This window comes from Ammospiza nelsoni, chromosome 4 (genome assembly GCF_027579445.1).
Source record: "Ammospiza nelsoni isolate bAmmNel1 chromosome 4, bAmmNel1.pri, whole genome shotgun sequence".
Classification (NCBI taxonomy): domain Eukaryota; kingdom Metazoa; phylum Chordata; class Aves; order Passeriformes; family Passerellidae; genus Ammospiza; species Ammospiza nelsoni.
Genome location: NC_080636.1, coordinates 45,529,327 through 45,555,470, shown reverse-complemented (window position 1 = coordinate 45,555,470; position 26,144 = coordinate 45,529,327). Strand labels below are relative to the sequence as shown.

Here is a 26,144-nt window from a genome sequence, read left to right as displayed (position 1 = left end):
GGCTCAACTTTCCCCTATTCTGTAAACATTCTTTTCTGCTGAATATCCCAAACCTCTTTTCTGAGTCTTGTTGGATACTGTTGAACCTCTGATCATAAACAGTAGTGGAATCTAAGTCCATGAGGCAGCTTTTATAACACTGATGGTGATTAAAACATCCAAAACTGGTTTTTGTGCTTATTTACACAGTGGAAAAGCTCAGCAATTGGTATTGCCACAAGAAAAAGATATTTAGTTTAGTTTTCTCAATAATTTTTTTCCTACTTGTTAAACACTGAATAACTTAATTTCTAAAACATATAATTGGTAAAACAAAATAGCTGAAATAAACAACACTTCTCTATTTGACTAGATTTCCTTTATCTAGTAGTGATCACTTCTTTCTACCCTTTTATTTTGTCTGCTACTGAGCTAAATTACTAATAGTTGAAGTAGGTTTCAGCACAGCTGCATCTGAAATAAGTGGACCTCTGACTATTTAAGGAGAAAATTTGCCAATTGTTGAAATCATGATTGCCACAACCCCTAAGAGGGATTTCAAGCACAGAAACTGAGGAGAGGGGCTTATTTATACCTATTGAGGACAAACAGAATACCTCCTATGCACTGTAACTTATGGCTAATTGTGCTAGGATTGCTTTTTGCCATGGAGGTTGCAGGATTTCTTGGCCCTTGTGGCAAACCTCAATTTCATGGCCTGCAAATAGCTTTAAATTCAGTGAACTGTGAGTCATTGCATTTGGAAGAAGTTGTCCCAGGAGACACCACAAACAGCAGCAGCTCTGTGGTGATTCCATCAAGTACTAAAAGGAGCCCAAAAGGACCACATGGGAAGTTACTTCCAGGATTTCTGCTCTTTGTAGACATGTTATCACAAACTGCTCATAGCAATTGGAACACCTGATCATTCTTTTTTTGAGTGAATATTTCTCTTATTCCTAAAGATCCAGAGTTGCAATTTTTTTTTCAAAGTAATTCTGGCACTAAGTTGTTACTGAAAAAAAAATTGATATTTTTTCTGTACTTCTGTGATGAATTGATACCACTGCTCCACTTCTAGCAACCAGTTATCAGGTTGCACTCTGCAATCAGAAAATCTGCAATCAGATTCTTTTGAACTCTTCCACAAGTCTTGTCACAGCACCTTTCTTTCACTACGTGATTTCTGCCTGCACAAACACAATTTAATGTTGAAGTTCATTTAGATGAGCTGTTGTAATGTTGCCTGATGAGCTGCCAGATAGGCACTTCAGCTGAGATTTGATCTCTTGCTGCTATATTCTCGCCTGAGGTTTTCATAATCCTTAGGGCTTTACCTTGGCTGCTAATTACTCCTCTCATCATGTACAAAATTGTGTTATTTCCCTTAAAGGTGATGCATCATCTTCATCCAGCTTAACCTGCAGGTCTGTTTCCAGTGTTCCATTGAGCTTGTTCTACTGGTTTCCAGTCAGCTTCCACTTTTCAATTACAACAATTTGGAAGCATGTGATTTCAGTACCTATACTTTTACATTTTTGAATGTAGTTAATTTTACCTATTGGGCCTACCTGTCCCTGCTTCCTTCTCAGTGTCAGCAGTTGCATATCCATGCAATGATTATGTCTGACTGGCAGAAACATTTTAAAATATCTATGTGCAAAATGTCATGGGGGTACACTTTGTACTGTGTTCTGTGCTGTGGACCAGGCCAAAGGGGAGGATATGGTTTAATAATTAGAAACCTTGGACTGAAAGGCATTACTTCAGGTTTCTATTCTTGGTTTTAATGCTGACTTAACATGTGACTTGTGTGAGTGATATAACCTTTGCAGGCCCCTGTCTACCCACAGATAAAATTGGTGTTATAATCTCAAGTTTTTTCATTAAAAAGAGTACGCAAGTCTGTCTGTGCAAGCCCACTAAATAAAAAGTTCAGCTCTGAGGATTCATTTTCATCCCTTTGCATCCTCATCCTTCACTGGCACAGCCTTCCCTTCCTGGACTACTTGGCCCATACATCCAGGTAGAGATCTCTCATGACTTCATCTCAATAAACCAAAGGAATTATAAACCAGAAGAATGAGGGTTGGGAGCACAGGACAAATCACATCTTTGGTGTATGAATAAACAAATCAGGCAATCCTGTTAAACCTCATCTTCAGAGTCAAAGGCAATAATTTACTACCTGAGCTCAGCCTTTTTGACCTGCCTAATCCAGACACACCAAATTTTGGTACTTGTAGATAATGAGAAGAATGAAAAAGCCAGAGCACCAATCAGTGGGGGGTTCTGTGAATAATTTTGTGAAGCAGTCAGGTGCCACCTTGCCATAAATGATGTATTTGGGTTGGACAAAACTGTGACAACTGTGTTCCTCTATGGCCCATACAGGAGCTGCATTGAGCAAGTTTTTATTTCTGCAGGAGTTAAAAATATTGCACTTATGCAACTTGTAAGTGGTATAGATTTACATATGCATGAGTCGAATTTTTTTTTTTTTTTCCCTTGCTTGTGTGATTAGACCAGCTAGAGACAAAATGGACCTTGAAAGGAACTGGCCAAACTCTGCATTTGTCTTTTGGCTCTGCTCTATAAAATACCTACCTATCTATCTATCATAGGAGATACGAAAGCTCTCTGGAAAATCCCACTCTTTAAGTACAATCTAGTGTTGACAGTGCTAATTTGGATCTGTACTGTGCTTCTCCTCAAGTTTCTAATCTTCAAAATAAATAAGAGAAAATGGAAGTTCCTGAAAGCTGGAGCCAAAAGAGCAAAACAGTTTTGAATTTTATGTGATATTCTTGGACTGAATTTAACAGTGAGGAGAAACTCAGTTTTGTTAGCTCCACCTTCATGTGTGAGGACTGCAGGAATTAATGGAAAATATTTCAATTGTAAAAGGAGTATTATCAAAATAGAAAATAAAAAAAGGAAGGAAGGAAGCAAGCGGCGGAAGGAAGAAAGTGGTGGAAAGAAGGAAATTAATTTTATTAGCCACTGCTACAGCAACAGATTCCCACAAAAGGGAGCTGAAAAGCCACATAGTCTTTCCTTGGATTTGTGCATCTGCTAAAAACTCACCAATCCAAGAGGGAAATATTAAGAAACTAATCAAACCATAAAAAATTAAAATAAAGCTTAATATATCCGTGAGTGTATCTGATGAAACAACTTGTAGAAGGGACCAGAAGTTCTCTGTGCTAGCACAAAGCCTAACTCTAAGCTGGATTCATATTCTCTGAGTGTTCCTGGAATAAATGATAACACTGAAAGATAAGTGAGAGAGGCACAGAGCCTTATGACATTATTTATTATAACAAAGTGCCTGTTTTGCTGAGAGGCTAAATACCTGTTAGAGACAAAGGCTGATGTCAAAACTTCTACTGACTCTACTTACAGCAGAATTTTCCTCATCACCTTGACATTTAGTCAGTGCAGGTAGGAGAAGACTACTCTCTCATTTGACCATGGTATACAATTTCATACCTGTAGTGCTGAAGCAGTAGCCTTTCCTTTTTGTTTTCCAATCACGTCCAAAATTATTCTTCCAGCTCCTAGCCCTTTGGTTTTTTTAGTATTTCCTTTTAAAACATAGAAGTGTAGAAGTGTATTATTCCAGAGGAGTTTCTGTGGATGCACTGTACCGAGAGACAAAATAGCATCTTTGTTCCAGTTGTGTTACCTTCCTGCAAAGACTGAGCTAGCTGCTTGTGGAGAAATTGGGGGAAATTTCTACAGTAATGGAGGTGGTACTTTTTAAAAAACCATTCATGGTACCATGAAAGCATTCATGTTATCTTAAATGTGAAAACAATCACGTTATCTTAAATGTGGCTTCCAAAAGAAATGTTTCCTGAAATACAATGTGTAATACAAACTTGGCTATATATGCAAAGGAAAACTAATTGCAGGGAAACAGAATTACTGTCTCAAATCCAAAGAGCTTGAGACAGGAAAGTTTCTGTCATTCCTCTTGAGAAATTAGAGCCCATTCACATTTAAGCTCTTCTCAGAAGCTTGTTCTGAACTTCTTGGAAAGAATTCAGGAAAGTGGAACAAATAGCATTTATTGTGATTCTGCGGTCTTTTACAATGGACAATATTATTGAAAATTATTTAGAAGAAACTTCATCATATTAGCCCAGTAGAAGTGCATGCCTCTGGATAATAAATGCCAATTGACAGTAGCTTTGCTAACTGGGATTACTCTTTATGAACGTATGAGAAGCAGTCCCTGAGCTCCTGAGGGGCCTGCAGACCACTCAGGGGAAAAACTCAGACCTATTCTGTTTGGAGTTTACACCATGGCACAGCAACAGGTTCAGGAAATACAGAACAACTCAGACTCCAGTCAGGATCAAAAATTAGCAGCCCTGGAAGTTCAGGGTAAGGTGACAGGGGTGTGTCACTAAGTTTATTATAATTATCAGGTACTATGATGGGGTGTGTTGCATGGATCATCGTTGATGTTCCTAATTAAGCTGCTGATGTACAGAAAGCTATGCCAACAGGTATCTTTACAGCTCTGGATGCCAAGGCAAAAGCAGGAAAAAAGTAGGGAATTCATGCCTTTTTGTATTTTCATGTAGTAGAAAACAAGGGAATCAAAGTCTTGGACTTGAAAATGTGAAGGTGCTTCAGGGTGTTCTGTGAATAAAACCACGACTGTCTGATTTTCCCAGAGAAAGTATATCTCCAGGGGGGAGGGATGTTTTTGTAGTAAAGTACAACTTTTTAGGATGTGCAGATTCAGTGTAAGTACTGCTCCATTATTGGGTGGGTGGCTGGGTGAGACAGCAGAATAAATGGCTCGGTTTGCAGGGATGAGTAACGACCCAATTCCTCTGCTGAACTAAGGTGTGATTCCTTGGCAGCCTGATGTTGCTGTGGAGGCTGCATTCATTTGTATTTGCATACTATGGGGATTACTTTACACTGATCGCCTTCATTCTGTGTCTGAGCTGATGCTGAATCTTCTCTGTGGTGTTTATTACCTCAGACTGTATCTGCTCAGGAATTCTGCTCGAAGGGGGGAGTTTTTCACTCAGGGAGCACAGGTGTATGGCGGGAGGTAAAGCGATTTATGTGGAAAAAATAAGGAAATCTGCATTCAAACACGCTCTTTAGGTAATGGGAAGTTTAGTATGTCATTTGGTGCCAATTTAAGATAATTTCCTCTCCTGCTACAGAGATGTGAACTGAACCGCAGATTGTGTTGGCTCTTTCTAGTCTTTGAGAAGTATCAAAGTTAACGAGCCAGAGGGATAACGCTGGGGGCTGAGAATAGGGAGCGTGCAGTTTTATTCTTGCCCCGGCAATTATGCGCTACGCATGTGGCCACGGCGTTTAACTCTTGGTACCCTCAGTTTCTCTGCTTGACAAAATAGTGACTCACGCGTTCTGCGCGGGGAGCCAGCGCAGCGCTACCATTCCTGCTTGCGAAATCGCCTTTAAATCTTTCTGGAGAGAAGCCTTAATGGTCGCAGGGTAAGGCCAGCAGTGCCGCGGGCGGGATGCGGGTGCAGACACGTATCATTTCCCAGCCGCCCATCCGCATTTTCCAGCCCGCTGGAACACCACGGGCGGGAGCCGGGCGGCCGCGCTCCCCCGGGGGCTCCGCGGGGCGGCGGGAGCCCCGCACGGTGCGGCCGGGCCCGCCAAGAGTTAACGGCGGCTCCCCCGGGGCCGCGCCGCCGCCTCCCCACGCCGGCGCTGCATTATTATTATTACCGCTCCCCCCTTCCCCTCGCCTTCCAGTTTTGGCAGGGGATTAAAGCAGCTCCCCCCTGTGGCAGCAGTGACCCAGAAACGAGTTTGATTCACGGAGTCCTTCCTCCATAACAAGTACAAACGTCAGTCAGAGGGAATCTGTGTGTGTGTGTGAGAGAGAGAGAGAGTGTGTGTGTGTGTGTGTGTGTGCCGTGCGTGTGTGTGGCGCAGCGAGCCGCTCTCCGTGCCCGCTGCCCGAACTCATGCGGCGGCCCCGAGCCCTCCGCGCAGGGGGAGCCCGGCCGCGCCGCCCGCCCTCGCCGCCGCCGCGCCGCCGCCAGCAGGTAACCGTGCCCGCCGCAGCGCCAGCCGCGGAGCCGCCAGCACAGCCATATTTGATGGGGTTTTTTTGTCGCTCCGGAGGCGGCGGGAGAGCAGTTTCGTGCCGAAGGTCGCTGCCTAGTGGAAATAAGATAGTACGTCATTAACATGGCGCCAAGAGCCGCGCCGCTCGGTACGGGGCGAGGGGAGGCGGCCGAGTTGCGGCTCCGCTATCCCACAAGCAACTTGTGCGGGGCTGTGGCGGGGCGGAGGCGGGAGGGGAGGCAGCGCTGCCGCCCGGTGCCGGCTCCGGCTCCCTTTTTGTTCCGCTGCACCGCGCAGCTGCCCAGGTGCGGCGGCCAAGTGAGGCAGCCGCCGGTGTTCCGTGCCGTGCCGTTCTGCTCCGTGCCGTGCCGTGCCGCCGGCCCTGCGCCCCAGGCGTCGCTGCAGGCTGCGCCGCGGGGGCAGCGCCGGGTATCGCCCGCCGCGGAAAGTAGGGAGCGTTGGAGCAACTTGGTAGCCAGATGGCAATGGCAGAGCGCAAGTCTTGCTCGGATAGTGATGTGTAGGAAGAGGGGGTGGGGGAGAGAGAGAGCCATGGCCACTGTGTGGCACCGTGTTACCCAGATGCCCACGAGAGCCGTCGCCTCTCGCCGCGGGCGGGGAGCGCTGTGCGTGGGAGAGGAGGTGTTCGGTGTGCGGGTGCAGCTTTGCTTCCCCCCCTCCCTTTTCCCTTCCCCCCCCAGTCGCAGTTGGATTTGGCTTGTGTGGGGGAAAAATGCTGGGAAAGCATAAAAACTGTTCATCGGTGAAATTAAACAGAAGTTGCCTTTCGGAGCCGCAGCCGGTGTGCCTCCCGCTCGATGGGCGCCGGGCTGTCAGAGCTGGCCCCGTCCCCCCAGACGGGTGCGCAGTGTCTCCCGCTGGAGAGCGACTTGCCCGAGCCCCGAAGTGCACGTGTTTAAGAGTGGGAAAAGGCGGGGAAATGCGCGGGGCGGCATCGGGGCAGCGGCCGGCAGGTGCACGGCGCCCCCGGCCGCGGGGGCTGCGGCGGGAGCGGCGCGGGGGGCGCGCACAGAACTTGGGCAGGACGCGGGGGGGCCCGGCCCCTCCCGGCGCTGCCTCCCGGCGCAGGCCGAGGGGCGAACCCGCGTGGCCGGGCCGGAGTTTGTGGGCGAGGGAGCGGAAAGGCGGCCGGCGGTGTCGGGGCGCGACCGTAACATCGCGGGGGGAGCGCGGGGAGCGGCGGCGAACGCCCCAAGTTGCTCGGGCGGCGGTCGGGGCAGCTCGGCGGTGCGGCTCTGGCCCCGGTGCCCGACGAGCGGGACGGAGCGGGGCTGCGGCATTGCTGTGTAACGGGCCGCTCTCCCCGGGGAGGTGAGTGCGGCTCCAGCCATCGTTCCACTTGTTCCTCTTAGACAAAGCCACCCTGCCCGGCCCTGGGCTCGCCTAGTCGCCAGCTCCCAGGAGAATTTTGGCGGTGTTCGGTTTGTGGGTTTTTTGGGGGGGGGGGGGGGAGGGGGTGGAGGTGGTATGTTTTGTTGTTTCGGTTTTATTTGCAGAATTTTTTTTTTTATTATTTTGTTTTCCCTTCCCGTTCGCGCCCGCCCGTTCGTTCCCGATAGGATGATTTTGGGAAGGGTGGAGGCAAAGGGTGTTTGTTTGTTTGCACCGCCTGCTGGTTGGTTTCCTGTGACAAGAGGTGATAACACAGTTTCCAGAACTGTCTGGGAGTGGGAGGAGAGACGGACAGAGAAAATGAGCTCGTCTCCGAGCCGCCGCTCCATCCGCCGTCCCGTCCGCCCCCGGGGGGAGGCGGGCGGGGAAGGTGCCGCGGCCGTTTTGGGCAGTGACAGCGCTTGGAGCCAGCGGCGGCGGAGCCGGGGGCACCAAGTTTGATTTGCAGCCGTGGCCGAGCGGATTGGTGCGGCCGGCGGCGGGGAGGAGCGGCTGCCGGCAGGCAGGAGAAGGAGGGGGCGAGCCGAGCTGCTTCCCATGGCAGCTGGCCGGGAAGGTGCCACCCCCGCGGGGGAGGTGTAGCCCGGCCGGGAGGCTGCTCCGTGACCTCGGTCCGCCGTGCCCCGCTGACTCCGGGGTGGCGGGCGCGGAGCCGAGATGGGATCGCTGCGGGAGGAGGAGGAGGATGAGGAGAGCCGCCCTGAGCGGCACCCGGCCGGGCAGCAGCCGGGGATCCGCGTGAGCGCGGCTTTGGAAGTGAGTCCCGAAGGCTCGGCTGCTGGCAGCCCGCGGGAAGCGGCTCCGAGCCCGCACCTGCCGCCGGCCAGCTTCTCCTGCCGGCCCTCTCCGGCTCATCGGCTCCTTCTGAGAAAGTTGATTATCTCACCCCGGCAGGTGAGAGCCGGGACATCCTGAGATCTGTCAGCCCCCACACCCCTTCCCAGTGAAATACGCCGAAATTCCAGCAGGATTTAGCAACGCGTCTTAGTTGACGTTTTAATGTCAAAGGCTGAAGATGCTTTTATGCCAGCCCCATTTTTCTGAGAAACATTTAGCTGTTATTTGGAATAATTTCCTTTTTAAGCAGGTGCTGTCTTTTGACTGAGTCAGAAGCTGCCCACACTTGCAAACCTAAAACCTTCATTAAAGTTATGCCAAAATGTGCTTGTTATGATTCTATTTCTAGAGGTTTCTCACACTCAGTGGGATATTGTTGAAACAGCAAGGTTTCTATGTTTTAGTGGCAGGATTTTCCCTCTGGCTTCAGATACCACTTGCTCCCTGCTTTTGAGCTATGTCTAATACATATGTTTAAAATAAAATAATAATAATAAACTCCCCTTTCCTCTCACAGCTGCAGTTTTCCCTTCCAGCTTCTCTGGTTTCATTCCCAATTCACAGAACTATTAAAAAAAACCAAACTTCCAGTGTTTCCTCAAATGATTTCTCCATGTGTTTAGTACTGCTGCTTCATGCTCCTGTTTTCAGCTGGAGATGACCAGGGTGGAAGAGATGAACTGCAGTGGCTGCAGGTTGGGTTGCATTAATTCTTGGAACCCAGTTTATGCATTGCTCAAGATTTTGGATGGTCAGGTTCTCTCACTCCCCCACAGTGTGGGAATAATTTGCTGGCACTGCTCAGGTAGGAAGTTGACATTATGAGCTGGCTTGCTCAGGTGCATAAATGAGCACATGGATTCCTGAGAAGTGTTGGTTGATATGGCCAAATTGTGCTTTTTTCATGTATTGATAAATTTTGAATAGGTGTGCTGAATTTAGTAGAAATATTCCCTGTGGAGAACACTGTTGGCCTTGTTTGCCAAGTACTTCTTTGTTTCGTGAGACTTGGAAGATTTTCATCCTCCAGATTTAAGGTCTGTGACTCTTTGCACTGTGGACGGTGCTCTATAATGAAATTCAAAAGTTTTAGCTGGATATTATTAATACAGCTTATTTCTGATGTGCTTCCTTTTTTTTTTTTTTTGTTTTTTGTTTTTTGTTTTAGGTCTAGGGTAGAAGCCAAAAAGCTTCTTGTGATGTCAGGTGTCAGTGAACAAGGGGTGGTGTTATAAATAAGCTATTTAAAAAGAGCTCAATAATAGAAGCCAAATGTCTGCATCTTCTACCCATTTTATTAAGCTGTGTCACACTTCACTTCCATTTGTACAATAGGTGTTCTGGAGCAATTTCTTGTGTACTAGAGATAATTAGGTCTTCATTTCATTGCAGTTAGTGGGTTACTTTGAGGAAAAGGCAGTTTTTCAGTTTTTCTTCAGGGTGTACATCTGTCATAACTCTGCTTTCTTCCCATTCTGTCTGTGCAGCTGTTCAGTGCAGTTTGTTACAGTGACACCCGTTAACATGGTTACAGTTAATTGTCTGTCAGAGTTTGAATTATACACTCTTTTACCCAGGGGTTTATGCAGCCCTTGAAAATACTTCACTAAGAATTGTGCTGTGGAAAACCTTTGACCTGAGGATGTAGATTTTCCCATGTATAATTTTTTTTTACAATCTGGTTCTGTTTAGCTATTTGCATAACAAGGACTGACACACTTTACATCTTTCTCTTTGATTGCCTCTCTACTTGAGGTCAAACTGAGTGAAGATCTATGTGGGGTTATTAACTGTGCACATGGATGTGTGTGTGCACACTGTTGTCCCAGTTTCTTGGGGTGGTTTCTGGATTTCTGCTTTTTGCATTTTTTACACTCTTATCAGTGCAACTCCTGTGACTCCAGTGTGGGAGGAAAAAGGAAGTCTTGACATCAATGTCCAGTGGGATCTTAGGGGTTTTTTTGGTAATTTATCTCTTGGAGAGGTAAGGATGGAGTAGCATGGTAATGACACTGCTAAAAATAGTGAATTTGCTGTGTCAGGTTGCTGAGTCTAACCCATTGCACTGCATCTGTCATCAAATACTGGGAACTGGACAGCAAAGCCTCCATGCCTACCTGCATCTAGTTGTTTGTATAGATTGAGATGTTTGTTGCTCAGCTCCACAAGAATATGTAAATTCAAATGCTGTTGTGTGGCCTGACATTGATGATATTGGATTATTGTCCAGTCATTTCATTTGCACAGCATTTACAAGTGTTTTGAAAAAGGCTTCCCACGCTCTCCAAAATACAGAAGTCAGTTTCAGGTGGTGTAATTTTGCCTTCAAAACCAATTTGAGCAAAGGCACCATGGAAGTCCAGAGTTACATTCTTATGTTTAAAGTTTGTATCTAATCATTGAACAAAACCCAGAGCTTGACTTCCAGGGCAAGCACGATTAAAAAGAGTGGAAAAGCAACTGGTGATGTGTTTCTGTAAAACAGAGCAGCACCTTCAGCCTCTGGAGCAGCTCAGTAGGGCGTGCTCTAAGCTGTGCTTGGCCTCAGCAGTGCTGCCCTGATGTGGCCAGCTCATCTGAGGGTGGCTGGGGGCTAAAAAGGCATGGTCTGTGTCCCATTGGTGCATTTATCATGCTGGGGTGACTGCGTGAAGTGCTCTTGGATGCTTTGCTGCCTGTGGAATTGGAGTAACATTGCCAGCAGAATCGTGGCTGTTTCTCAAAAGCTGTGTTTGGCTGAAAGCTGGCATTAGCCTGAGCCCAGTTTGGTTTCTTCCCAGTAAACTGGTGGATGTTACACTGGTGTGTCAGGGGAAAACATCATCGGCATGCTGTGTTTTGGTCTGACTGATTTCTGAAAGGATGCTTTTAACAAAAAGAAACAATCCTCTTTCGAGGAAATGAAACTGAAAGTTTATATATAAGAGTTGCTGAGTTATTAGGAATTCACAGGAGTCACTGGAAACTCACAGAGAGTGTGGCTTGGTGGGGCAGCCTTTGCCAGCTTAGGGTTGTTGGACTGCAGCAGCTTTTGGAGTGCTGGGCTTTCCCTTTAGGTGAACAGTGTGTTGGGCAAGCACCCTTTTGGGCTGGTGTAAGGATTTGGGAAAAACACAAATGTTTGATGGAAGATCCAGGGTTCACCCACAAGCACTGCTTGGCTGACTGTGTGCTTTCTTCTGAGAAAGTCACATTCTTTCTTTGGTTCATTCTGAGAAGGGGTTGGGGAGCTCGTTCTGTGGCCTGGGTGGCTGCAGAGGGTTTTTGTGGGAACTTCAGGGCTGGACAGCAATTATGTGATTGCAGGCGCTTAGGAATTGAGCTCAGTCATCTGGGTGTCTCTTCCTGCCCTGCAGGTGTTGCAGGCTGGGGTGCATAGCTTTTACTCCTGCTATTAAAGCTGGCCTCCAATGTTTTGCTGCTTTTATGCTTACATGGGAATTCTCTTTGCTTACAGGCATAGTGATTGTAGTGTTTTCCTGCTGGAACAGGGCAAAAACTTGCAGTATCAGTCTGCATCTAACTCACTGTCCATAAGCCATGTTTGTTTTTAATGTGCACTTTTTAACATATTTCTTGTGTGACTTTGAGTCACCACCACCTGACAGAAACCAGGAGCATTTCAGTCTGCATGGTTGTACGTCTTGTTAGCTGTTCCAGTGTTACCTCTAGAACATGTGTTAGATATGAACATCTGCTGGCAGCAGTTTAAAATTATTTTAGAGGTTGAATAAAAGCTGTTCTTCTAATGACTAAAGTTCCAGGGGGTTAATCTTACAAGGTTTGAGTCTTGCTCTAAGAAGCCAAATGCTGTTTTCTCATCTGTGATTTAGCTCCCTGTAAACTCAGGTTAGACTCAAAGATGGGAAAATGAGATCTCTAAGTTTAATTTTTTTTCCCCACACAGATCTATAAAACAATCTCCCAGGAGTTTCATCAAATGGGATATTTCTTTTAATGTTACAATTGAGAACACAGGCTTTTCAGTGTGGCCAACTTCAGATGCCTGACTAGAGTGGACAAGCAAATTAGCTGCCTTATCTAATACTCTGTGCTCAGGAAAGTGGTTTCTGCTCTGGATTATTTCCTGAAAAGCTCTGGAGAGTGCTTAAACTGTGGGAGGTGTGATTACCACTCTTTCCTTTAAACAGCAACCAGAAAGATGATGTTGGGTTTTTTAAAGGCACGTGGTAGGAAGAAGAAGGTTCCATCTTTTTCTTTATTTTTTTTTGAATTTGCAGAAAGTATGTTAGGAGAAGATCAACTCAAAATACACTTGTCCAGAAAGATGTGAAGGAGCAGAACTCCAAATTTTCTTGTTTGTTGCAAGTTCACGGGTGTGTCTTAGTGTACATAAACTCTGTTGTTTTGCTTATCAGTGTATTGTGCTTTTCAGTCCATATGGGAAATAAACCAAGAAATGAACCAGAAATATACAAAATACACTTTTGAGACAGAACAAATTTTCTGAATTTTCTTCCAAGTTTCCTTTACTTTGTTTATGGGAGATTTTTGCTAAGTGAATATCTTCTTTTACATTGCTGTTATTAATGTGTGAACTAATAGAACAAGTACCTTACAGATAGATATTCATCCCTCTAGTTTTGGCCTTGTAAGAACTAATTGATTTTTCAGCTCTGTCTTAGCCTGTTTTGGATCTGAATATTGGCTTTCTGTATAGGAATTTGGCTCTGGATCTCTTAAATTTATACCAGATCTGTATTCAGTGGGTTTTGATGGTCCTGGCTGGTGTGGGTATTTATCCACTGGCAGCATTTCCATCTCCCATCATACACACAAAGTTCTGGCCTGCTTCAAAGCAATTTTTGGAGAGAATTCTTTTAGCCCTGTAAGAGGCTGTCTCTGATGATTCTTTATTCTCTGGCATCAGACACTGTATGTGAACTTTTACTCTATGAAGTGGTGACAAAAGGTCTTGGTGATGTGAACCATTCAGCTTCTTTTTAGTGAGCAAACTTTGCAGTTCAAAACTGTTACATGTTTCAGTGACAGGTGTGTTAAATCCCACTCTGAAAAGTCAGTCTGTGGGAGGGAGGCTTCCCCCCAACTCTGTTTACAGGTGTAATATGAAAAAGGAGGCAATCCTGCAATGCTCATGCTCTTAGCACTGTATTAAGTTCTCTGCAAGCAGATATTTTTGTGCCTTATTGTAAATAGTGTCAGGCTTTTTTAGGTTTTTTGGGTTTTCTTATTTTGGGTATCAGTCTTATAAAAGTTGAAGGCATTACTGAATTTCTTACAAAAATTGATCTGTGCTCTCAGTGAACAGAATTGGAGCAGTTAATTCTTGCACTGAAGGACCACTGCAAGGAGTTTTGTTGAGAGGGTTTGAGAAAGTCTGAGCTCACATGGAAATAAGGTTAGATTTTCTGCACTTAGCTAGAAGCAAAGGAATATTTTGACATCTGATCTCCAAATCTGTGTGCAGAGGTGGGTATGAGGGATTTGCTGCCAGCAGAGTGCCCAGACCTTGCTGATACCAAGATTGATATGTGATAAGCAAAGACTCAGGGGTTTTGATGTGCATCTAGAGTCCTTGTCAGTTTAACTTATGGTGGATATGCCTTTCTGGACTTGTCTTGTCGTGTCTTTGCCTGCTCTCCAACTTGCACTTTTTAATAGCTTTTTACATGTAAATACTGACTAGCTATTTACAGCTTCCTTGTTTTTACTGAATTTGGCTTCATTCCACAGGGAATACACGTGAAAATGTCAGTGCCATGAGAGCACCACTTAGAAAGATTTGAAACTTTTGACCCACGTGCTCATGAATTTGGTATTGGTAGAAATCTGGCAATTTGGAGGAGCCTCTGAGTAATCATCTGAATAATCTTACTCCCAAAGAACAGTTAGTGTTAGGCATGGTGCTGAAATGTCCCTGCAGGAGGAAGTAACCCTCTCATCTTAGAGGGTGGTGCTTTCCAGGGCATAGATGATGCATGTTTAGTTAATCTGGGAGAACTGGGCTTGCTACTGCTGATGTTTTGTTTTTTATGTGTAAGTGGATGACTTTAATCTCCGATTTCGTAAATCTGGCACTTTGAACAGGAACAAAATTGCTCCAAAAATATATTAGCCAAAGTAAATATTGACACAAGCAGGAAAAACGTTATTGTATTGCGAATCTAGTGGCAGAATAGGCAGGGGAAGTTAAGCACATTGGCTGCGGATATTTAGTGATTTTAAGGCCTCTCAGGACAAAATTCAGCTTTTTGGTGGGGGGAAAGCATGTGTGGGACTGTCACTGCCACTCTCCAGTGCTGTTCACCTGCTCCTAGGATAACAGCCTAATTAAGCACCCTTGAGAGGGTCCTTGTTCATCTTTCAGCTGCTGCTGGAGTTGTTTGTTTTCCTTTGTGTGCTGTAAATGCTCGCATGCCATCAGAAGCAGCAAGCTGCTGAGTGTGTGTCATTACCTGGGGTTAAGTGCTGTCTCATTGCTTCCCAGGCTGCCTGCTGTTTCCCGGGGAGATCATGAAACGACATCGGCTTCCTAGCAGCAGTGAGGACTCTGACGACAATGGCAGTAAGTGCTCCTTTGGTGGAGAGTGCAGGAGGTTACGAGCTGGAAAAACGTGTCCTAACGCAGTGCTCCATGTGCCAGAGGCATTCTGCACATTGGTTGGGCTGGGAGCAATGGGTGTTGTCATGATCTCAGTCATTCTGAGCACAGGTGGACTGCAGATCCAGGATCCCCCATTGAACTGACATTTTAGTGAACAAGATAAAACAAGAGCTAAACTACGACATGTAGCTTTAAAGAATAAAATAAAAGAAGAGCTTTTGCCAATTAAAATATGAAGCAGTTAATCTTGGAATTGAAGTTCTGAAATAGATACAATTGACTGACCTGTTACTTCTTACAGTGCTTGTTTATATTGTCATTTGCTATGCAATATAAACCTTCTGCCAAACTTGAAAAATTCTCTACAAATTCATGTCCCACAAGAAGTCAGTGGTCATCTTGGAAATCTTGGCAAGCAGCATAAATTATCATTATAAGGACAGAGTGAGCATGGAGATATCTGCCCATGGAAGTTTGCATAAGGATTTTAAATTTGCTTCAGTCTTCTCACACAGTGGGCAAGTATAGTGCTTAAACTTAAGCAGAAAAGAATTACAGACCCTAAAAGTTGTTCCTCGCTGCATTTGATTATTTTCTTTGAGGAATTGCTTACAAGAGTTTGAATTCAGCAAATCACTAATTTGGATACAGAGTATATTTATGGTTTTTAATTGTTCCTGTACTGCTGTAACTAGCACACTCTGCTGTACAAATACGTACAGTATAAACCTTCTGTCAAACTTGAAAAATTCTCTACAAATTCGTGTCCCACAAAAAGTCAGTGGTCATCTTGGAAACCTTGGCAAGCAGCATAATTTAATCATTATAAGGACAGAGTGAGCATGGAGACATCTGCTGACGTTGTCCATGGAAGTTTGCGTAAGGATTTTAAATTTGCTTCAGTCTTCCCACACCCTCTTCCACAATGGGCAAGTATAGTGCTTCAAGCTTAAGTAGAAAACAATAACAGAGCATAAAAGTTGTTCATCACTGCATTTGAAGATTTTCTTTGAGGAATTGTTTACAAAAATTAGAATTCAGCAAATCACTAGTTTGGATACAGGACGGTTTTTATTTTTTTATTTATGGTTTTTAACTCTTCCTGTACTGCTTTAATTAGCACACACTGTGATATCTCTCTCTGTCTTGTATTTGGATTCCAGGGACTGATAATCTTTCATTTAAGCAGAAAAAACAAGGGGTGGGGGGGGGAGGGACAAAATACCATTTTGGGGAATGTGCCAAGGTGTCTTATTTGCCCAAATGAGCAAGTTGATTGCACTTGGCAATACTGCAGCCTAGCCAGTTATCAGGGAGGTTTTTGTGGTTTTCATTTGACCTATCTGGATGCACATCTTTAAGCCTGGGGTTTTTTTTTTTAAATTTCAGTCTGAAAATGATTGGGGTGGTTTCCTAGGTGCTTTTGAATGTTTCACTCTGAGAATTTACCCCTGTGGTACACTGTGGCTCCATGTGCTTCACCTGCATGCATTTCATAGGTGTGTCTGTGCTGCCTCTGCTCAGGTATGGCCAAAGCTGCCTCTCTAAACAACCCTGGGCAAACTGGTGCTGAAATCCAGTAGTAAAGGTGAAGAGATTAGAGAAGGTAAGAACTAGCAGTTTGGTTAGGAGTTCATCCAAATAAGGATTGAGCAAAATCTGTTAGAGGTGAGGAATTGGGCTTGGTTTTGGAGAGCTACCTGCAGCTGGGGGATTTTGGAAGAAGAAACCCCAAACCAATCAGACATGTTTTTATTGGTTAGAAGTTTAGTTGAGGTTATTAAAATTGAAATCTGTGTACTTCCTTGAAGGTGATGTGTACTTCCCAGAAACAAAGTTGTGTTTTTATTTGTAAGGTAAAGTAGCAGCGCACATGATGTCTTCCATTAAAATTTAGCTTCACCCTTTTTTCATTCCTTAGCGGCTTTATAAAATAGTGTTTCATATTATTAATCTTTATTTTCACTCTCTTAGCTATTTTCTTTAAGCCTTTGATCTCTCCATGTGCCTTGTGTAACAGCTTTTACCAAATAAAATATGAAGCAGTAATCTTGGAATTGAAGTTCTGAAATAGATACCATTGACTGACCTGTTGCTGATTACAGTGCTTGTTTGTAATGTCATTTGATGTATGACTGTTTGGAATAGAGCTATCAACTTAGTGAATTATATTTTCCACAATATCTGCTCCTTAGATCATGATATAAGAAAATGAGTTTGAAAAAGGAAAGGAAACCTCTTGCCCTTTTATGATATATCTATTTTAAAGCCTGGTTATTGCAGATAACTTCACTGAATGAATTGCATGGCAAAGGTAGTGAGATTTTAAAAGTTTTTTCAAATATTATTTGAATATATACCATTTCCTTTGCATTACACTTGTTCTTTCCTTGATTATGTTGATTATGGGGTTTTGTTTGGGTTTTTTTTTTTTTTTTTTTGCCTCTTGTTACTGGGTGAATTAAGATATAGGTTCCTGCATACTCATTCTATTTCTATATACATGTTCAGAAGGAGTGTTTAATGTGGGGTCAGCACTTCCAAGGCTTTTTGTCATTCAGACTTCCCTGAAAAGAATGACTGACTTAGCTTAGGTCCTTTCCTCTTTTCCTGTTACAGGAGATACCAGCGGTTCCTTGCAACTCTATTTGAATGTCAAGGGTGTCCCCTTACAGGTTTCACCTTCACAGGATCTCTCTTGCCTTTGGTAGAATTACTGATTACTCTTCACTATGTTTGTTTCTGTATTCTTACTTTGCCAGTAGTATCTCTGATCCACTGTACTTGCAGTAGTCTTAGAAGGGGAAGCAAGTTTCTCCCCCCAAAAATATGAAAATTTCTCTTGATTTTTTTGTGGTATGTATTGAAGGCTTCAAGTTTTTTCCCCCCTCAAACAATATAAAAATTTCTACTGATTTTTTGTGGTCTGTATTGAAGGTTCCAAGTTTTTCACTGGGTGTTTTTCCTTCTCACCGTTTCCAGAGCCTGACAACAATTAAATTTGACTATTCTGGGACAACAATTACATTTGACTAATCTGGGTGTTTCAAACAGACATCACGTAATTGAAAAGCTGCAATTTTAATCAATTCCTGGTTGGAATCCTGTTGGCAAACACATGCTTCCCTTTCAGTCAGTGGTGTTTCCTGACCCTCCAGTGGACTTGTTGCTTCATTGGTTTTTGAGCTTAGGGCTCAGCCTTGCTCTCCCTCATCCTAAATGAGGATTGTGCCTCCAGCTGCTGCAGTTGTGCAGCTGATTTCTGCATGCCATGCTTTACTAGGCTGTGATCAGGCATCTCAAATTCATCATGAGGGTCACTGAGGAAATGTGGTTGGGCTAACCTGAATGATGGTGATTTTTTGGACTAGGCTTGTGCAACCTGGAAAATATTTTGAAATCTACATTTTATTCTCTTGAGCTCAGGATCCTGAATATTTGAATGTAATAGTAATGATGCCACTAATAATGGAATTTATTGAAAAAAAAGGAAGTTGTTTTTCATTAGATCACTGAACTGAATCAGTTTCCTTGGTAGTCACAAGGAAACAAAGCTCATACCCAAGTGCTAAAAATAAATTATTCTGGAGATACAGTAGTTCTTCAGAGGGAGAAAAAGGTGCTCTCATCTTGTGAGATGAAAGAAGGGAGAATGGCTTTCATTTAGGGGCAAAATAGAGCAGAGAAGAAAGCTTAACAGCATGGCTACAGTCCTGGAGTATGTACATGTATTTACTGACTCATGTAAGATATTTTAGTGTGGGTGTTTTTGTGGTTTTTTGCAGAATTTTAAAGACTTGCAACCTAAAGTCAGCACCCTTGCTTTCCTCATCTCTTCTTTGCCCTCAGACTTGATTATTTTCCTAAAGCTAAGCTCCCAAAAGTATTTATTTCATGTACTTCAACCTAACTACTAGAACTTGTTAAGCTGTGTCCCCTTAGAATCAGAATTCTAAATCCTCATTTCAACACAAAGCCAAAACAGCATATTTGAAGTACCGGGCAGGAGGTGTCAGTGCCAGTTTTGCCTGGCAGTTCTGAAGTGAGTCCCTGGATATCTGAGCATGTTCTCAGGGATTTAATTTTCTGAAATTAGAGGTCACTATTGAACATCTTACCCGTGAAATATAATTGAATGAAAAATGACTGCAGGCATTGCTCTGGATGTTGAACTTGTGTCTAAATACAGAGGAATAGTGTTGAGAGAGGAGGCTTGGGGAAGTGCCTAAGAGTTTTTGCTCCTGAAAGCTTTTCTTCTTTGCTCACCTGGCAGAGCTTGTTTGTTCCTGTGGCCTTCCAGATAGTGCAGTACAGCAGCTATAATGGACATTCATATTAGCCAGGCCCTTCATAAAAGCCTTGTGATGTACATGCTGCATTCTTCAAAGCCTGCAGAAAGGAGATCAGTAATGTTCACCTCAAATCCACGACACTCCTGATTTCTGGTGGCTGGCTTTGATAGTTTTTAAGCAAATTTTGTTACACTGCATTTCAGCTTGCTGCTCTGTTGCTAAACCTTCTCTTTATGGTTTGGGGTCTCACTCTAATTAAATGTTAGATAGTGAAGCTGTTTCAGCTTTCCTGCTCAGTGTTTGACACCTGGCTTTTTAGTCTCATTGGTCTGTAAATCTGCAAAGGTGGTTTGTGCTGAATATTCCATATGCTGTTTCCTGGTGAGATCAAGTTGTGCAGTGGAGGAGTTCCCATTTATAGTTTCAAGGCATTCCTTTTTTGCATAAATTGGTTTGACATGTGGACAGCTTGTTTTTGAGAAAGGTCTGAAACTCATGGGCATTTGTATAAGGGATATTGTGTGAAATCCAGGCACTCCTTGGTGTCCAAGAGAGTTTGTGTGCTGTTTTCCATGAGCAAGGAATTCAAAGCATGATTTTATTCAGAATTTGCTTGCTTTTTCATTAATTCTTGGAGGGGTTATCAATTTATCGCACTCCTACATGCAGAGTGTCCAAGAGGAGAACTGAAGACACTTGCAAATGAAAAATACTTCCCAGATATACAGAATTTCACGTGAGTTCTGAGAAATGAAAGATTTAATACCTGTGGATTATGGAATAGAGTTCTGTAATTTAGGCAGACCCTTATTGTATCATTGCTAAACAAATGTTATTTTAAAGTTAAACGAATTTTGCCAATATCCATTGCACTGACTGAATGAGGAGGATCTTAGATTTAGAAAGGGCTTTGAATCCCAGTGGGTTCCTGTAGTGTTTGAGATGGATCCCAGGGTGCCTTCACAAAGGTTACTGAGTACATAACCTTGGGGGTGTGTGTCATTTACTGTGGAATTGCAGCTGCTGCTGGCCTGAAATGTGATTGCATGTGCAGAGCTTTGTGCAGGAAGGAATGTTTTTTGTTTTTCATCTCAACCTGCCAGGAGGGTAAGGGATGGTGACAGAACAACAGAATGTAATGTAGTCACAGTGCTCAGAATTTGGGCAAAGCAGCAAGACAGTGGTCATTGTGTGCCTTTGAAAAAGGGTTGGTGAGTGATGGCAGATGGTAAGAACCAGCATCTTACTGGGAGATTAAACTCAGAGTGGGGCAGAGTGGCTTGTGCTGAAGTTGCTGGAACAACCTGGAAGAATGATTGAAAGGCTTATCTTGCCTGATAGAGTATCACATCTGAGGAAGGGACTTGCCATAATGATCACCATCATTTGACAGGAGGAAAAGTGCCAGGAAACAGCAGCTCTGGACAGGAGGACAGCAGGCCACAAAGCTTTTCAAGGAATTAGTAAATAAAGTCCCCTGGGAAAATGTTTTTGCAGGTGCTGGGGTCCATCAGTGCTTGTCAGTTTTTAAACACCACCTCCTAAGGGCACAGGAGCAGGCAATTCCTAAATGTTGCAAGTCCAGCTGGCAAGGCAGAAGGCTGGGCTGAGCAGGGATGTCCTCTTGGACGTAAGCCAAAAAAGGGAAGTGCATTCTGAGTACAACGAGGTCAGGTGACATGAGAAGAGCACAGAGATGCTGCTTGTCACTGTAGGGAGAAACTCATGTGGCCAAAGCTCACGTGGAGTTGAAGGTGGCCAGAAATGTGGGGAACAATAAAGAGTTTTGTTAAATACATTAATGGCAAAAGGCAGTATTGAAATAGCATCAGCGTGTTACAGGGTGAGGATGGTCACCCCACAAACAGGGACAGGGACATGGACAAGGCAAGAGGTGTTTAATGCATTCTTTGCCCCTGTCCTCAATGCTGATGATGGACCAAGGGGGTCTCAGTGCCCTGAGCTGGAGGATCATCATGGTGAGAGTCATCAACTCCCAGTTGACCCTGAACTTGTGCAGGATCTGTTGCTGCAGCTGGATCCCTACAAATCCATGGGGCCTGATGGGATTCATCACAGCATCCTCAAGGAGCTAGCTGATGTCACTGAAAAACATTTCTTGATGATTTTTGAACGGTTTCAGGAATCCTGAGACATCCCAGCTGACTGGAAGCTGTTAAACGTCATCACAATTTTCAAGAAGTATGAGAAGGAAGATCCCAGAAACTACAGGTCTGTCAGTGTCACTTCAGTAATCATGGAAAAAATCAATTTAATCTGGTAAAGTCATGGAAAAGATTATTTGGGGAGGTGTTGAAAAACAGCTGTAGGGTAATGCAACCAGCCAGCACAGCTTTGTGAGGGGAAAGTCCTGCTTGTTGAATCCTTCTACAACAGAGTGACCTACTTGGTTGATCTAAGAAAGCCAGTAGATGCAGTCTTTTTGGAGTTGAGCAAAGCTTTGCCCACTGTGTCTCATAAGATCCTTCTGGACTAGATGTCCAACACACAGCTGGATAACCCTGTCACATGATGGGTGAGCCACTGGCTCATGGGTCAGGCACAAAGGATTATAAGGAGTGGGGTGACATCAGGACTCCCTCCTCGCCCTGTGCTCTTCAACATCTTCCTAAATGGCCTGGACAGGGAGCTGAAAGGAATGCTAAGCAACTGTGCCAAGGACACTTCATTGGGAGGTGCTGTCAACTCCCCTGAGGGCAAAGAAGCCCTGCAAGAGCTCAGCAGATAAGAGAGATGAGCAATCACCAACCAAATGAAGGGCAATAAGGACAAGTGCAGGATTCTGCACCTGGGGTGGGGCAACCCTGGATGTACAGACAGACTGGGGAATGAGATACTGGAAAGCAGTGCCACAAAAAGGGTCCTGGGGGTCCTGGTTGATGGAAAGTTGAATATGAGTCAGCAGTGCCCTGGCAGCCAGGAGGGCAGCCCTGTCCTGGGGACATCAGGGACAGCATTGCTAGCTGGGCAAGGGAGGGGATTGTCCCCTCTGCACTGGGGTGGCCTCAGCTCCAGTGCTGGGGGCAGTTCTGGGGTGCCACAATATAATAAAGACATTAAGCCATGAGAAACCATCCAGAGAAGGTCCACAAGGATGGTGGAGGGTCTGGAAGAGTGGCTGAGATCACTTGGTCTGTTCAGCTTGGAGAGGAAGAGACTGAGGAGAGACATTGTGATCTTCAACATCCTCGTGAGGGGAAGCGGAGGGGCAGGTACAGATCTCTTCCCTCTCATGAGCAGGGACAGGACTCAAGGAAATGGCATGAATTGAACCAGGGAGGTTTAGGTTGGGCATCAGGAGAAGGTTCCTCACTCAGAGGGTGCTTGGGCACTGGAACAGCTCCCCAGGGCAATGTCACAGCACCAACCCGACAGAGTTCACAAAGCATTTGAACAATGCTCTCAGGCTCATGATGCGACTCCTGGGGAGGAGTGCAGGGCCAGGAGTTGGACTCCATGATCCTGGTGGGTCCCTTCCAGCTCAGCACATTCTGTGATGCCATGATTCATTTTTGGAGAGGCACATTAATTTTTCTCTGCAAGACTGCTAGATTTGAGTACACCTAAGTCCACTGGAGTTTCAAGGCCTTGACAACATCATGTTATTAGCCTGTGAATGGGAGGTGCTCAAATTGACTTGGATAACCTGTGGTAAACTTGATTTAAAACTTATGGTAAAACATTGCTACCACGGGAATTGGTCTGGGGCTCGAGTGGCACTTGGGTCTTGTGCTGAAAAAGAAGATGAGGTCAAGGAATTCCACACTGCTATAAGAGTGACCTGTGCCTGTGTGTGTTCTGAGATGCTAAAACTCAAACCCGTGCTGCTGAGGAAAGGGATGACAGGTGGTAACTTGTGTTAAAATGCTGTGGCTGTGGCAGGGAGCTGCAGGGATGGCTCATTATGTGTGTCAGAGGCTGAGCACTTGTGCTGTGGTGCTGTAAAGCACTGCAGAGATCTCATGGATCCACACATTGTTCAGCAGCTGCAACTGGGGAGTCATCAGCTGATAGTGAATTTCAAGGAGCATTGCTGTTGACAAGAGATAAAAGACTATTGCTTCTTGTGTTTTGATCTTGGATGAGATTATTGTATTATAATGTGCTATAAAGATAAGGAAGATAGATGGGCAAGCCCTCCAGCACCAGGAAAGTGAGAAAGGAAATTTGGCTTTGTGAAATTCTGTCTTAGGTGGTGTTTGCTTGCATGCTGCTTTCTGAAGACTTTGGCCCAGCCAGCTCCTTCTGTGCCTAACGTAGTGGAAACTGCCCCCAGAATAGTTTGCTTCTGTTTGCTTTGTGCTGGAATTTGAGTCCAAGCAGGGAGATATTTCTAAGTGCTGCTGTAAGGAGCTGTGGGCCAGCACTAAATGGAGAGATTGAACACCTCTGTTTTCTCCCCGGGCTGTAGATCTTTGTGACAGCGTTGGCAGCAGCACCTCGTTGGTCTCAGAGTGAGCTGCAGAGCAGCACAGGCATCTGCAAGGGCTGGTGCTAAGCAGGAGTGACAGGCAGACGTGGATCTGTGTCAGGGCTGCTTTGCTGTGTCGTGCTGCCTGCTGGAGCAGCAGTGGATTTACCGTGGGAGAAGTGTAAAGAAGTGAGGCTTTGAAGTGTTCAGAGGCTGCAGCAGCAGGTAGTTCTGCAGGGACACAGCTGGGTGCCTCACAGGTGGCTTTACAACAGCCTTGTGCATGATACCTAATAGCTGAGACTTCTCTGCTCATGCTGAGCAGTGTATTAGTTGTGGGGTAGAATTCCCTGGGGCTTTGAATTGTTTTATTGGTTCCAAGCAATTTTCTGTTTTGATTGGATTTTTTTTTCCTTGGGATGAAAACGTATTCTTGACAGATCATTTAATAAAATGATGCAGTTAAAATTGATTAAGTTTTTCCTTTTGGGAAGCCTGTGTTCTTCACAAGTGGGGAAAAAGAATGCACGCTCCTTGATTGCTTTCTTTTATTATCAGGAGGCGTGTGTGTTACATACACCCCGTGGCAGTATTATAAGAACACTGTATTTACAGTGTGAGGTGTTCATAGCAGCTTTGAGGAACAGAAAAAAATTCCTGTTTGAGTCTGAGAAATCCTTTGCAGCACCAGTGGTGTGTTAGAGCTCTGCCTCCCTTGCTGAGGATGACACCTTTTTCATGCTTTGGGATTCCTTTTTGCTTTTTTCCTTTAAGTAGATAAATGCAAAAGGAGAACTAAGAGCAGGTAATAGGAGTAGGATCCCTCTCCCGTTGTTCTCAGTGATGAAATCCTTTTAAAACACACAAACACTGTGATTATCTGAAAGAATCTGAACTGTGAGAGAATCCAAATAATCTTGGTCTCTCTCCTAGAGTGATGATGCTCAGTAGGCTACTGTGTTCATCCACTCATGTAACTCTTAATAAGATCCCTTTTATCTCTGATGTCTAAACAATGATGGAAATGCATGTTTTGGATGTCTGTATTTGGCTTCATGCCTTGGACTTGTGTATTTTTCATATTTACTGTTTCTCACATGGCTTATGGTAGCATGGGCTCTCTTAACATCTCACTGTTTTTCCATCTGCTGAGAAACTCATTCTTCCCATGAGGTATATAATGGTATCTTACACAACTTTTATATCTTCCAAATCCCAGTGATTCAGACTTGCCTTATGATTATTGTAAAAAAATGAATTCTGTTTTACCATAACAGAGTTTAACTCTTGTCTTGATCTTTAGGTGCTTTTCTAGTCTTGGTGATCCTAATCCAGTTTGGGACTAGGGCTAGTACTCTTAAAACTTGATGAACACAGTGATTTTGGATACTTAATGGAAGAGAATGATTTTGGTGAAGTGTCTGGAATCTTCCTGAAATCACTGAGCTAGCTTCACGTGCTTATTACAGTACAGAAGAGCTGGATTTTTTTAAATCCTGTGTTTTGTTTTGACCAGAGTAGATTCTGCCTTCTGTATAATCCAGAGGTGGTTCTGCATGCACTCAGATGTACAAATCAGATCATTAACCACTGAAGGAGGTGTAATGGGCTGTGAATTGCTGCTTTCAGTGAGGTCCCTTTTCTGGATTTAGTCTGAAAATATGGCAAGGATGCTTAATAGACAAATAACATCCTAAATTTTCCTCCTGCACTTCTATTGGTGTAGGCAGAGTGGGTGGATGGCTTATTAATGAGGGCTTTGGGAAATTCAGTGCCTTGGGCTTGGCACTGGTGAAGACAGTGGCATTTTCCCATTAGCTTTGATGGAAGCAGAATTGAAACTCTGTTTGGGATTTCAGAAGTAGTTAGATTCAATACTCTCATGGGCTGGATATTTTGCTGTCATTTGGCTGGCTCTTTTAATTTCTTCCTTTCTTGTCTACGCAGTGGTGCTGGTTTGAATCTGAATTCAAGGCTTACAGTCTGGCTTTGTTTATTCAGTGAGTAAATGTTTTCCCTATTGACGTGGAGCCCTTGCCAAAGGTCATCTGCTAGCTGCAGTGTGTAGTAAAACCTCAGTCCCATGAGGAATTCTTCCACTGTTTTCTCCTAGCATTTATGTAGTTTGCACTGCTCAGAAAAATCCAGCAGCCCCTTCAGTTACAGTGTTTCCACTGTGAGTTCACCAGTGTTGTGTGCAAGGAAGAGGCTGTTACAGAACTACCTGAGAAACTTTCTTTCCTTATTCAGTGGAAAAAACCCCCTCATTATAATAAATGCTGAGGAAGGCTGGCTGTGTTTGACTTGTCTCTTAAGCATGGAAATTTTATGTAGTGTGCTTTCATACACCGCTTAAAAAATCCTTTAAAGTGAAGCTCCTGTAGTTTTGATGATAAGAGTTAGTTGCCCTTTTGTGAAACGTGGAACAGTTAATTAATCCAGTGACCAAACCCTTGTGTACATGGACACAGAAGGGTGCATTTAAGACACTTGTTCTGATGTGTAAGATGACACAGTGAGGAAA

At 44.3% G+C, this 26,144-nt stretch overlaps 1 protein-coding gene across 7 annotated transcripts in view; it reads left to right on the top strand.

Moving 5' to 3' along the window:
- JADE1 (jade family PHD finger 1) overlaps positions 1-26,144 on the top strand; it is a 79,801-nt gene that overhangs the window by 26,989 nt on the left and 26,668 nt on the right. For 3 of the 7 annotated variants that reach the window (XR_009418310.1, XM_059470623.1, XM_059470628.1), the window contains exons 1-2: positions 5,834-6,038; positions 14,780-14,857. Coding sequence is in view for 6 of the 7 variants with exons in the window: in XM_059470623.1 (XP_059326606.1) it covers positions 14,806-14,857 (52 nt within the window). In the remaining variant the exon portion in view is untranslated. The other 4 variants (XM_059470627.1, XM_059470625.1, XM_059470624.1 and 1 more) reach the window with 4 other exon arrangements.